This window comes from Lynx rufus, unplaced genomic scaffold (genome assembly GCF_022079265.1).
Source record: "Lynx rufus isolate CCGP_SWC_20201006 ecotype Redwood Valley unplaced genomic scaffold, mLynRuf1.p SCAF_9, whole genome shotgun sequence".
In the NCBI taxonomy this organism is placed as follows: Eukaryota; Metazoa; Chordata; class Mammalia; order Carnivora; family Felidae; genus Lynx; species Lynx rufus.
The window spans coordinates 97,151,363-97,164,986 of record NW_025814897.1 but is presented as its reverse complement, the minus strand read 5'-3'; the positions used below and the strand labels follow the sequence as shown (position 1 = coordinate 97,164,986).

General features: G+C 55.9%; 1 protein-coding gene across 3 annotated transcripts in view; it reads right to left on the bottom strand.

Moving 5' to 3' along the window:
• CD82 (CD82 molecule) overlaps positions 1-13,624 on the bottom strand; it is a 50,870-nt gene that overhangs the window by 21,893 nt on the left and 15,353 nt on the right. Inside the window, exons 2-4 of one of the 3 annotated variants that reach the window (XM_047070793.1) lie at positions 13,349-13,593; positions 8,564-8,636; positions 2,935-3,017 (exon numbers count right to left, since the gene is read on the bottom strand). In XM_047070793.1, coding sequence (XP_046926749.1) covers positions 2,935-2,997 — 63 coding nt within the window. In that variant the 5' untranslated portion in view covers positions 2,998-3,017; positions 8,564-8,636; positions 13,349-13,593. Of the gene's footprint in view, positions 1-2,934; positions 3,018-8,563; positions 8,637-11,324; positions 11,344-13,348; positions 13,594-13,624 lie in introns of those variants that run through there. The other 2 variants (XM_047070794.1, XM_047070792.1) reach the window with 2 other exon arrangements.

Below are 13,624 nucleotides of genomic sequence, written 5' to 3'. Positions count from 1 at the left end.
AGGCGTCAGGCCCACAGTCTGCTCCTGTGCACCTCTGACCCGTATGGCATAGCCCCTGACTTGCTCACTCCCTACACTCACAGGGCAGGGCAGAAAACTCCCTGTGGGCAAACATAATCCCAAGTAGGTCAAAATCCAGGACTTCCCAGCTAACTTCCTCGGCTCGCCTCAAGACACCCAAAAAGGAAGTCCCCGGCACTCATCCATTCAGTCCCATGTGGGTCTGATGTCCAAAGACTGACATCTGTGTGGCCGGACCAGCCACCAGGCTGTGAGTCAGCCAGGAACAGCCCCAGCCAGGCAGCCAACCAGAATGGGGGAGGCACCCTGGCACTCTCTTTCTCTGTGAACCAAGGCTGAGACCATGGGGCACCCCCACCTTAACCGACAACGCCCAGCCCCCCAGGTCCACCAGAATCTCCCCTCAGGGCTCAGCCGGGAGCCAGGACCCTTATAGCAACGGCTTCCCCCAGAACAGTACGGCATCAGCAAGCGGCTTCTGGGTTTCTGTGAACCTAAGAAAAGCTGACTGGGCAATTTTCTGGGAAGCCCGGGGTCAGCAGGGAGCGTAGGCAAGGATGAACACGTGTACACGTATGCATATGCGAACACACACAGCAGCCAGAGCGACTCTTCCAAACCACAAGTCTGATCACGTAACTACTTCCCACCATGCACCAAATAAAACCAGAATCCTTCCTGGAAGGCTTGCAAGGCCCGCACCCCGGAAAGCCCCACTCTGCCCCCCGCCCCCATACAGGACTCATGCAGAAGCCCGGACTCCTCTCTCCCCACCCCCCACACACAACTCCAGGGAGCTGTAGCTGGCCATCCTGACAAGGTCAAGTGCCCTAATACCACCTCTCCTGGGGGCCACATCCTTCATGCCCAGCACACGGGACAAATGCCGTCTTATCATCCATTTGAATAAATACTTGACTGGAGCCCCCCCCAGCTCCACCAGGAACGTAGGACAGAAACCATGGCCCTTCTGTTGGTGAGTGACTACCCGGGACCCATGACAGGGTCTGAATATGCACAGGTGTCGAGGACACACATGGTGAACGAGGGAGGAGTGAGTGAACAAACAAACGTGCACTGTCCCTCTAAGTCTCTCCTTTCCCCTTCCCCTCCTCTGATGAAAGCTCCCCTTCTCCCTGCCCACCCCCTCTCATCCTGATCGGCCATCCTGGACCCCAGCACGCAGGGGGTTAACACCTGACTCCTGCCAGCCCCCAAAACTCTGGCCGGAGACAAGCTTTTCCAGTCTCTGGCTCCACGGGGCAGGCTAGGAGCAGGATGGGAAGGGACGCCTCCGCCAAAACCATCAAGCCTGCTTCCTTTCTCCAGTCTCTACCCCACCCCCACCCCCCCCCACTGCACGGGGTGAGACGGGCTGTCTGTGTCCCTGGACTCCAAACCCCGGCGCTCCCCAGGCTGTAGCCCAGACCCCTCTCTTCAGTCCCTAGAGTCCCCAGGGGTAGAACCACAGCACTCCCACCTTCCTGTCCCCCAGTCCTGGCCGGACTTGAAGCCAGGCGGAGGCTCAGTAACCAAGCACCTGCCAGGGAAAGCTTGGCTCCTGCTGCATCGGCAACTGTTTTCCAGAGGCCCGGCCCAGCCAGGAGGGACCTGACCGCCAAGCTGGGGAAGCCCAGGTGCCCAGGCCCTGGCTGCGGTAGCTTCTAGAGCCGGCTGCCATCCGCGGAGGACAAGAGCCACAGCAAGGTCTCAGAGGAGGGGGCTGGGTGGACAAACGGCCCAACAGGCAGCACCACAGCTGTGCGTGCGCGTGCATGCACATAAGGGTGTGTGTGTGTGTGTTTGCGTGTGCCAACACACTCGTAAGGATCTGTTGGGTTACGGTTATGAGGGGGGATTTAGAATGACTCTTCACTTTCCAAACTGTCTACGATCCTGTGTAACTTGACATAAAACGTCTTTTCCCCACAAGTCATTCATGTCTATTGTAGGAAGATTTGGAAAACGCAGAGAAGCACCAAGAATAAAATCCAAGTTCTCAGGAATCCCAACACTAACACGGAGAGGCATTTTCTTCCCCTCTCAGAAATCTTCGTGTGTGTGCGTAATTTTTAAAAATTAAGTTGGATCATAATAAACATCTTCTTTTTCAGCCTGATTTTTAACAGTATAGGGTAAACCAGCAACAGAGGAGACATAGCCCCTAGCACCACCCTGGGCCCGGGAGGGCCTCTCAGGCCACTCCCCCACCCCATCACACACACACACACACACACACACACACACACACCCCAACATCATCCTTGCAACTCCAAGCAGGAAGAATCAGTCAGTGCCAGGCCAGAGAGGAAAATGGAGGCCCCAGGAAAACCAGCTCCAGATGTGCACTGGGCTTACATCTGGGTGGCCCCCCATGGCTTGGGGACCTGGTGAGGCCTGCCAGGGTGGGTCTGGTGAAGGGGCACTGGGTCCCCACTCTGGCCCCAAGCCTGGTCTCTCCTGCACACCCTCTAGGAGCCCCCCACAACGGGCGTGAGGGAGGAGGGGGGCAGCTGAAATCTCAAACTGTAACAGGAGTTCTTCAGAGGGGACACAGGTAGGGGGAGGGCCAGGACAGGATGAGAAAGATTTCAGAGAACTCCCTGCTGATGAGTTAGGGGACACCCAGGGGGCTCTTCCACACCCATGCCTACTTCCAACCCTGACTGCCCAGGACCTCGGTGCTGGGGACACGAGAGGGGACAGCTGGGAGAGGCACCACAGAACCAGCTGGAGCGTAGGCAATCTCCCGGCTGCCCCACCCGGTTCCGTTTGCAGCGGTCTGTCCTCGGCCCTCGCTGACCACGTCCCACTGCCATCGCTGGCCTGGAGCGTCTGGAGGGTCCTCAGGCTGGGCTGCCCCCAGGAGAAGAGTCTCTGTTGGAGGCAATCGGCTGAGCTGGTCGTACTTACAAAGAAGAGCAAGTTGAAGAGGAAGAGAAAGTATTTGGTGACTTTGATACAGGCTGACCCCATCCTGCTGGTCCTGGAGCTCCCTGGGGAGGAGAGAGAAGGCAGGTAGGTCAGGGCCAGGCTGGGCCAGGCGGAAAGGGAACAATGCTGACCGCTATCAGTGACCCAGCGGCTCCCGAATCATCCCAGCTCATCCTCACGGCAATCCCAGAGGGAGGAACTAACACGAGGTCTTGTTTCATGGTACCCGGAGGCCCAGAGAGGTTCGATGACTGGCCCAAAGCCACACGGCCAGGAAGTGCGGGCCTACAGGCCATCTCGGTTGCTTGATGTTTGACAGTTAGTCTGGGTTGGCCACTCAACTGGGCAGGGCCTGGAGGGAAGTCACGTAGGACCCTCTTGGGCTTTGGAAATGCCCAGATGGATGCTGGTCAAAGGGAGGAGGCAAGGAAGGTGGCAGGTGGTTGCTGGAGACTCAGAGGTGAGACCATAGCTTATGGCACAGAACTGCAGCCCCGTCTGGGGCCAGGGGGCTGCTGGGAGAGAAGGAGAGTTCTGGCTTCTTAGAAAATGGACCGAGTGCGCCCTCCACCCTTTCCTCAAAGAGAGAACAAATATGCATGGTAGAATATCCAACGAATACAGAATAACACAAAGGGAACAAAAACTTTTATCTTACCCCAGAGATAAAAACTGTCATCATTTTAGGAGCTATACTTCCAGCATGTGTGTTTAACAGATGGTTTTAAACAAAACCGGGCTCATACTGTATAGAGTGGTTTGTAACCCGCCTTTTTCATTCTACAATATACTATCTCTGCATGCTGATAAAATGTTCTATGACACAACTTTACATGTTGTGTAGGATTCCATACTGCTGATCATTTGACACTCTGGAGGGCGAGATTCCGCCAGAAAACTCATGTACAGGCAGCATTTTGCAAATTATTTCTGGAGGTTTATAGGCCCCACAAAGCTCGCTCAGGAACCCCCAAGGATCCTAGGGTTAAAGTCCCGGATACAGATATATCACAAAGCATGTAATCAATACTCTATGATTAGACCCATGGTTGTTCCCAATTTCTCAGTTTTCCTGGGCAATACACTCGTGCTTCTGAAACACAAACCATGCTTGAGCACACTGGCTGTATCTCCCCACGCTGATGGACCTCAGGCCGGAAGAGGGAAGCTGGAAGCTGGCTGCCCTCGCCCCCTCCCTGAAGCCATACAATCCAGGAATGACAACAGCCCAGCTCTTGGGCTCCGTGGGGCGAAAGGAGCCAGGGCCGGGCAGCTGGGGCCGGGACAGCTGCATGGGGCAGCTGCATGGGCAGAGCTGGGCTTGGGGGTGGGGAAGAAGGCACTGGGCCCAGTGCTGTTCCCACTGCCCTGCGGACGGGAGGTGGAGGGGCAGGCCACAGAGCAGAGGGGAGGAGGGCCAAGGGGTGGGCTTTACCCCTTCCTCCTCTTGCAAGGGTAAAAGGCAGCCCTAAGCCTTGTGAATACATCCTGTCCCTATGGAGGTCCCCTCTGCCTTTTCTGCATGTAATAATCTTCTATCATCCTGGCCAGTGGGACCTCCGCTTTGACTTTCTGCACCTCCGGTAATGGGGGAGAGGGCTTAAGGGGGAGGACCCACCACCTCCCAAGGGACCCAGTTCAGTTTTCTCATGTCTCAATTAGAGAACATTTTCTTTAGCTGCCTTTCTGCACGTCGCATTTGGGCACACCATGAAGCAAAGCCGTCCAAAGAAGGAAAAGGCTATCTGAGTGGTAATGAGCGCCCTGTTACAAGTGGCATGGAAGCAAAGCCTGAACAAAGGCTTGCGGGGATTCAAGTGCAACGTGAAGAGAGGGGCCTGAACGGCTCTTCCAGTCTACCAGGGTCCAAGGCTGGGGTCTGAGAAACGCAGGGACAACAACAGGGAGTTAGGAGCCAGGGAAACCCCGGCCATAGCAACTCCACCCGGGGCCTATCCCAGATCCGGAGCGGGGAGAACAGGGGCTCCCTGTGTCAGGAGGTCTAGAGATCTGAGACCTTGAACCGAGGCCTGGCCTGAGGGAGACCTGCAGGGGACGGTCCCCATGAAGGAGCGTGACTGTTCTCTTCTCCCCACTCCAGCACAGAAGACCACAGGTTCTTCATGAACTTGCGCGGAACAAGAAACAGCAGAGGAAAGAGTCTCTCATGGAGGGGAAGGGGGCGTGTTTCTCATGCTTGCCTGGCTAGGTCTCCTCACTGTAAGTGACGCGGGACGCCCCGAGGGGCTGACCCAGGCTGAGCCCCAAGCAGTCTACAGACAGGTCACGATTCACTGGAAGAGCCTCGCGGAGCTCTGGCAGCGGCCAGAGGCCCGAGCAGCGCGCGCTGGGATCTTGTGCAATTGGAGAAACACGCAAACGGTCTTTGGCAACCGTTGTCTGTCTGTTTCTAGGCAGTACGGGAAGGGAGTTTCTACACATTCCACTTCCACATCCTCTGCTCAGGCTGGGGCGCCAGGGCAGCCTCACAGGGTTGTGGGTGCTCAGAAAGAAAGGGCAGTTGGCGGACAAGAGTAAATTCTGGGTCCGCTGAGTGAGAAAGAGTGGCCGCCAATGAGTGGCACCGACTCTAGGAGGCCACCTGCGTCTCACGCGCCCAGAAAGCGAGGGAGGTGTTCCTATCCCTGGAGGCCGTGGCTCAGAGAGGTGAAGTAACTCATCCAAGCTGCACAGCGCCCAAGCAGGAGTGGGCTCCAGAGCCCAAGACCCTTCCCCTGTGAAGTGCATCCTGTCTGAGTGGCCTCGACTACATAAAGGGATCTCTGGGGACGGCTGGGATTCCCAAGCGGGCAAGAAGGAGACAGAACCTGCTAAACTGGTATTCACAGATGCTCCAGACTCTGAGCAACCTCGCTGGTCTCGGGCACTCACGTGAATTGTACTAGACATTGGGCAAAGCCCTTCCGTGTCCTATAAGCAAAGAAAGGCACAGAAGGGTGAAGGAGCTTGTCCCCAGTCACTGGTATGTTGACCAGCAAGGGCAGAATTCAGGCCACCTAACCCCTTAGGCCACCCCATCTTCTCCGGGAGGCAGCTGGAGCGGGGGGGGGGGGGGGGCTCAGATGTTAGAACAGGAGCCAGCAGCCCCATGACTGGCAGGCAGTTTGGCCAATCCGGGAAGCCCCAGAGACTCCCTGGGGATCTCCTGAGGGAGGAGAAGGTGCCCAGAACCAGTGGCACACTGGCCAACATCCAAGGGTGCAAAGTCTCTCTTCCCTGTAAGGTACAGACATTTCCCCCTCAAAGCGACACGGAGGAGACGGGTAGCCCCAAGAAGGTCTGGGGGTCACAGCCCAGGCTGAGAACGTGCCCAGGTCGCTCCGCGACGGGGTGTGGCATCATCAGGGAGCTCCCAGAGTTGGGGTCAGAAGGCCTGGGGATCTGAGCCTCAGTCTTCTCATCCACGAGACAGGAGGAAGGGCTGGTGTGGGGCGAGAGTTGGCCAACTGGGTCTGTGGAGCAAATCCAACCCACCACCTATTTTTTGTACAACTTGTGACCTAAGAACAGATTGCACATTTTTATTTTTTTTTTATTTTTATTTTTTTTAATTTTTTTTTTCAACGTTTATTTATTTTTGGGACAGAGAGAGAGGGAGACACAGAATCGGAAACAGGCTCCAGGCTCTGAGCCATCAGCCCAGAGCCCGACGCGGGGCTCGAACTCACAGACTGCGAGATCGTGACCTGGCTGAAGTCGGACGCTTAACCGACTGCGCCACCCAGGCGCCCCGCAGATTGCACATTTTTAAATAGTTGGGGAAAAAACATAAAAAGATTTTGTAGCACATAGAGGTGGCAAAAGTTGAATGTAAGGAACTGCAGTCAGGGAGGAGACAAAGGACCCCGGATAAGAGTTCAGATACTGGCTCTGCCAACACGTGGCCACAGGGAAGGGACTTCTAGGTCCTCGTTCTCCTCACCTACAGAGTGAGGGGCCTGACTGAACCCACTGCTGTAAACGGATAGGTCAGTACCTCGTACGGCCAGGGCTCCCTGGGCCTGTGTCGGTCGGTACTTGTGGAAGAAGTAAGGGGTGAGGGTTTCATTTGCAGATGAAGTTGAAGAGAATGTTATGCTTCCTTGTGTATACTTTCCGTAAACACTGGAGGGTCTGCCCACGCCTCCCGGCAAGCGTGTACGGACGGCCGACGACACAAGGGAATGACACGAATGCGCGTTTTATTGGAAAATTCCAGAGCAGTCTCCGACAGCTGTCTGGGCAGTAGGTAGGAGGGACTGTTTTATGTTATACTTTATAGCAGGTAAATTGACCATTTCTAAGCAACCACAATTTAAATTGACCAAATACACCATTTTACGCCAAACCAATTTGTACTGTGAGATTACTGCGCTGGTATTTTACCAACGCCTACTCATCCTTCAAGACTGACTTCAGAAATCACCTCCAGGAAGACGCCTCTACTCCAGCCAGCCTTATCCCTACCACCGTAGTCACCTAGTCCCTGTCAACACAGATTGCTGGTTAGCCACGCCCCCTCTCCGCTTCCTTCCAATAGCTTCGGATACTGGATTCGTTGTTCCAAGAACAGGTTCCGGCGTTAGAGGGCCTGCCTGGGTTTGAATGTAATTCTCTCATCTCCCAGCTGTGTGATCTTGAACAGCTGACTTAACCTCTCTGAGCGTCACCTTACTCATTTTTGAAAGGAGGAAAATGAAACCCATTTGGAAGCTTTGTCCGGAGATTAAATTAGATAATGTGGATAAAATGCCTGGCATATGGTAGGCTTTCAATAAATGGAGGTTACCACTAGAATTCATGATGCTGTATGGTAATTGTCTACTTCATTGTCCATCTCCCCTGTGAACCGTGATACTTTGAGGGGAAAGACTATGTATTATTTATGAGAACAAAGTAGGCTCCCAGCAAATGTTGCAGAATCAAAGATGGAATGGGTGGCTGGACAGAGCCACGGATGGGGGTTGGCGGTGGGAGGATGCAGGGATAACTGGCGGGCTGGATGGATGGAAGGATGATGGACAGATGGATGGAGGGATGGGTGGAGGGGAGAATGGAGGGATGGTGAAGTGAGGAGGGACTTCCACATAAAACACCTGGACTTTCAAGCGCTCAGCCACCTGAAAGGGGTCTGATACCCACGGCCCCTGAGTCAGCGGGGACTGTTGTTAGACCTCCTCTGTCCTCATCCAAGGGGTGGGGTGGGGGTTTTGTGGGGCGAGCTCCCTGAGCCAGCTCTGGGTCCCTGAGCCAGGACCCACCGCCAAGGCTCCTTCACTTTCCCCGAAGCCCCCTGGGTACAGGAAGCAGGACTGGGAAAGAGCTGGTGTCTTCGTGAGCACCGCTGCCCGTGTGGGGCACCTGAGAATTTGCACTCGTAGGGTAGGAGGCTCGGTCTGTTCCCCACCTGAGGACGGCGGGGAGCAGGGGCCCTCCAGCCTGACCCTGGAACACGCATGTCCCCAAACGGCCTCGTGGAAAACAGTTACGTGACGGAGCGGCACCTGCAGGCCCAGAGTGGGGAGGTGCGGGTTCGGTGCCCACTCTGGTGGGACACGGGGTACCGGACCCAGCGCGGTGACCGCCCTCCCTGGGCCCGCCTCCTCACCTGTGCGATGCCGGGCTGGAACCAGATCAGCGTTTCCTGGAGTGGCGCCTCACAATGAGTCCTCGAAGACGCGCTGTTAAGAACAGAAGGTTTGCTGTCACCGAGTCTGTAAAGTGCCACTTCTTCTCCCCGAGAGCCACCACACATTAGGCTGTTAACATCCTCAAGATCGCCGCGGCAAACACGGCCGAACTGAAACCACTTTTCACTTAATAGCCCTCAAGGCCACACGGAGCACGTCCTAGGAAATGCCAGACCAGAGGCGCCTGCTCAGGGGCCGGCGCTAAGGATTCTAAGTGCTGCAGGGTTCGGGGGCCAGGGATGGGGTGGGGATGGCCTTTCCACCCAACAGCTGTCCCAGGCCAAACACCTAAAAGCCACACCCACCCACACTCCCTCTCCCTCCTCCCCCTCATCCCGCAGCCTGAAGGTGTCTCCTCTAGTCCCACACCTCACCCAGCCCAAATCTCACCTCCTGCCTGGACCAGTGCAGCTCCCTGCTGGTCACAGCCTCCACTCCTGTCCTCCCCCATCCCTCATCCACGCTGCAGGAAGGGGTTTGAAACTGTAAACCAGACCTTGTCACTCCCCTGCCTGCAGCCCTGTAACCTTGACGTAGCCAACATGTCCCCTATAAAATCCAGCCTCTTAGGCAGCAGGCGGGGCCCCGTCTGGTTTGCCCTGCCCCTCCCCTGTCCTCAGCACCGCACGCCTTGGCCCTCCCCATACACGCGCTCATTCCTAAGGCCACTCTTTTCTGTGACTTGGTCCTTGACCTGCTTCAGAGCCTTTGTCCTGGTCGTTCCCCCAAAGCTCCCGGCTGGTTCCTCCACTTCCTATAGGTCAAGTTCCCTCTTCCCTGAGGCCTTCCCTGAACACCTCATCTGCACAGCAGAATCCAAACATGCCAACATCCAGCCCCCGTCCCTGCCCCAACCAAGTTGTCCAAATCTCAGGTTGGGGTGAGGGGGTCTCGCCTGCTGACTGTAAGGAACAGCACCCTGGACACTGGGGCCTATCACATGGCCTGCTCACCGCAGTTAGCTTATTGGTTCACTTAGTGCATATAGAGCCCCCATTAGAACACGGCTCCTTCAGGGGAGGGCTGTGTCTGTCTCGCTCACCCCGGATCCCAGAGCCTGGAGCAGTGCCTAGTACGTGCTAAGCGCTCGGCATGTATTTGCAGGAAGAAGGAAGGGGAAGGGGGTGTCTGGGGAGCTCAGGAAAGATTTCTCAGAGGAGATGAGACAAACCAGCTTTGATCCCGCACCTGGAGGTTTCTGGTCCTTAAGAATGACGTTGTTGGTTTATGGGAAGGGGAGGCTGCTTACTCCCAAGAATGGATTTTAATCTCATCTGGGTCAGAAAAGCTGGGAGCCCTATCCCTAGACGCAGATGGGCAGGCGCGTGCTTTCCCTGGGTCACTCACCCTGGAAAGCCAAGAGGTTCGTACTTCGCCCATCTCCCAACTGGCTTAGGGCAGTGGTCCCCAATCTTGGCTGTGCGTAGAATCACCCTGGAAGGTGTACAGCTTGCTCGTGCCTGCCCCCCCCCCCCCGCCCCCCCCATCTGAGATCCTGATTAAACTGGTCTGGGTTACAGTCCAGACTACAAGGTCTTTTAAGTTTCCAGGGGATGTTAATGTGTTGAGACCCACTTCCATCGGCCTGGTCCCCAGCGTGGCCTGGTCCCTCTGCTCCCAGTGCGACGCAGACAGGCCTGCGGGCCCTGGGGCAGCAGGGCCTGGCCGGGGAGAATCTCACACGAAGCTCCCTGTACCTCTGCTCCTCTTGCTAGAGGCTCACGCCACCCCTCCCCCACACAACACCGGGGTGATTTATCCCAGGAGGAATATCTGTTCTGCAGAAGACTTTCCAGATCCCCGCATTTCCCAGAGGGGATGGAGACAGCAAGAGCTCACAAGTCACACAGCAAGATCAGGGCTGACGCACAGGGAGGACTTGGACATCCCCAGGCCACCTGCTGCCTGTCCTGGCTCCCCGGGCCTTCTGCATAGACAGGTATAGGAAAGTCACACGGCAGCCCTTCGTTCCCACCCCCGAGCGGCCTCATGTGCCTCAGCTCAGCCACATCGCCTTGGGAAACACTACAGAGCTGCCTCTGTCAGCAGTTGGGCATAGTAAACGTACCCGCCCCACACAGATATGAAGACGAACCATAGTCAGGTTCGTGCATAGTAGGGCTCAGTCTGTGCTGGGCACCCTGGCCATCCCTCCTGCCCTCCCTGTCTGAAGATACCAAATCTGCGCATCGCAGCCAGCTATGTGCCCTTGAGCAATCACTTCACCACGGTGCCTCAGCTTTCCCACTTGTAAAATGGACTGAGTAATGGGTTATGGCAAGGCTTCCAGGAGCTAATATCTGTAAAGTGCCTGGCCCCCAGGAAGTGTCAAATAAATGCTATCAAATTACAACAATGATGATTACTACCCAGAGTCGTTGATTTCCTGACCAACAGTCCAAAGCGCTCTCGCCGGGGGTGGGGGGGTGGGGCGCGAGGGGGCTGGATCCAGCCTCCAAATGTATGCCTGGCCTGGGGGCCTCCGTGCCAGAGGGTGACCGCTGCTGCTCCTGGCAAGAGGGTAGGGGTTAAACAGGGCAGGGCAGGGCTGGGCGGGCCAAGGAACAGGGCCTCTGACCTGAGCACGGGCGGTGCCTCTGTCTCTGAGCCTCCGGCAGTGTCTCAGAGGCCTGAGGCCTGGAGGTCCAGCCAGTTTGGTGAGTTGACAACTGATCTCACCTGATCTCACCAGGAACTCAGAGAAAGCCTGCCCTGGCTGTTCGTTTCTGGAAACCGGCCTAGCCTGCGGGCTCTCCACCTGCAAGCTAGTCCTCAGCCACTCAGCTCCCCAGTTCTCTGGACTTTGTCCTGGTCATCCACGAAAAGAGGCTGGTCACAGGTGGCTGTGTTTGTTTTCATGCGGGGCAGGTGATGTGTTTCCTGAAACCTCGGCTGGCTCCGGGGGCTGGCTTTTTGACCTCTGTACCATCTTATTTTTCATTCCCCAATCTTCCCTTTTGTTGTTGTTGTTGTTAAAAGAGAAAAGAAAAAGTATAATAGGCCGTTTCTCTGGGCAACAGGAAAATCACAAGGCCATAGAACGTGATTAGGCTCATGTTTCCTTTAAGACCTGAGTCTGAATCCCAGCTCTGCTTCCAACTAGCTGTGTGACCTTGAGCAAGGGGATTGCAGAACCTCTCCGAGCCTTCCCATCTCATCTCTAACACGGGGGTACGAAAGCCACCACCTCCGCCATCCCTGGTCAGAAGACACTCAGATCAGACCCTCCCAGGAATCACAGGATCTTAGAGCCCCAGGCCCTCCTGTTTGTCTTACAGATACGGAACCCGCTTCTGCCGCACCATCCCATGAGCCCAGGTGACGGGTCCTCTCCTAAGGACCTTAACACCTGGAGCTGGGACTGACTCCTGGCATTTGGGGGAAGAAGGCCAGGGGCACCCCAGGAACGCAGGCAGCCACCACGCCCGGCCAGACTGTGGCACAAGAGTAACAGCACCTTATAGTTTGTATCATACCATTCCCACTGTCTCTTATTTAATCTCTGCAACGAACCCCACAGAGATACTGTCATACCCATTTAATAGATAAGGAAACTGAGTCTCAGGCGTTCAGTGACCCGCCCAAGGCCACACAAGTAAGTGGCTAAGCTCCCTCCTCCTCACCTGCTGCCGAAGTGAATGAAGTAGATGGTGGAGCCAGCTCAGCCCACCCTTCCGCACCCCTGCCTGCCTGCCCCTCATCCCGCCACGGCTCCAAGGCTGCTTCTTGGCTTCCTGTCAGGAAGGAAAAGATCAGCCCCACCAATCCTGGCCAGAGTGTTCTTTCAGCGTGGCTGATGAGGCTGACAGATGTGGCCCTTCCTACGAGGCTCTGCTCTGAAACCCAAGCAATGACACCGGCAGGCCATTAGCATGAGGAGGACGAGGCCACTTTACAGACGGTACGACACCAAGAAGCGCAGACACCTTGAGCCTTCCAGCCTCCCCACCTGGCACCGTGCAGCCAAAGGCTCAAACTGAGGCTGAACCATAGCCTCTGACCTCTCCCTCTCCATGGCTCCCTTTCTGGACTGTTTTTGGCCTTCTTAGCACGCTACTTGGGCCCCATGCAGACCCTGCCCCCTCCCAGTGCTGGTCCTAGGGCTTATATATTTTGACTCGCAGTGCCAGAAGGATGCCTTTGACATCACCTACTTTGTCCCCATTTCTCAGATGAAGAGACTGAGGCCCAGAGAGGACTATGAATCCCCACCCTTCTGGGGAATGTGTGTGCTCAGTATGTATGGTGGGGGAAGGGAGGGGATTGGTTAGAGCCATCTCCTTCCCAACCTGTTTCACATAACGATACACGTAGAGAAGTATCTGTTTGGTCCCTGGGGTGGATAGAGAGGAATGCTCCTGGTCTGAGTTGACCAGCCCAGGGCTCTGTCCCCATGGGCTGAGAAGATAACCAACCATCTCAACACATTGGGGACATTCACCACATCGGCTGGGAAGCCCTAACTTGGAGGAATATTTAGAACTCTCTGAGAGGCTATCCAGGAGCCTCAGATTCGAGGGCCCCTAACAGGAAGACCCGGATGGGCCCTCAGAATTTAGCTGCCTTCCGAGGACCCCTCCCCTTCCCCGTGGCAGAGGACAGAACAATGAACCAGGTCATAGTATGGCCTTTGAATTGAGAGAGACCTAAATTCCAATCCCACTTCACAGAGCTGTGTGACTTTTGGCAAGTTGCCTACCCACCTTGAGCCTCAGTGTCCTCATCTGTAAAATGGGGCTATCAAGCCTTGGCCGGGGAAATGGTGGGATCAGCTTGCCAAACGCTCGGATGCAAGCACACAGAGACGGGGGGCTGTGGGAAGAGTCAGGCGAAATGACTCCCCTCCTCACACGGCAGGAGGAGGGTGTGCACGAAGACTGTCCCTTGAGACGTAGGACACACACGGCTTCCCGCAAACTGCCCCAGGAAGGTTCCTGTCCCCGCGAACCTGAAACAGACATCGGGCAGAGGGAAGACCG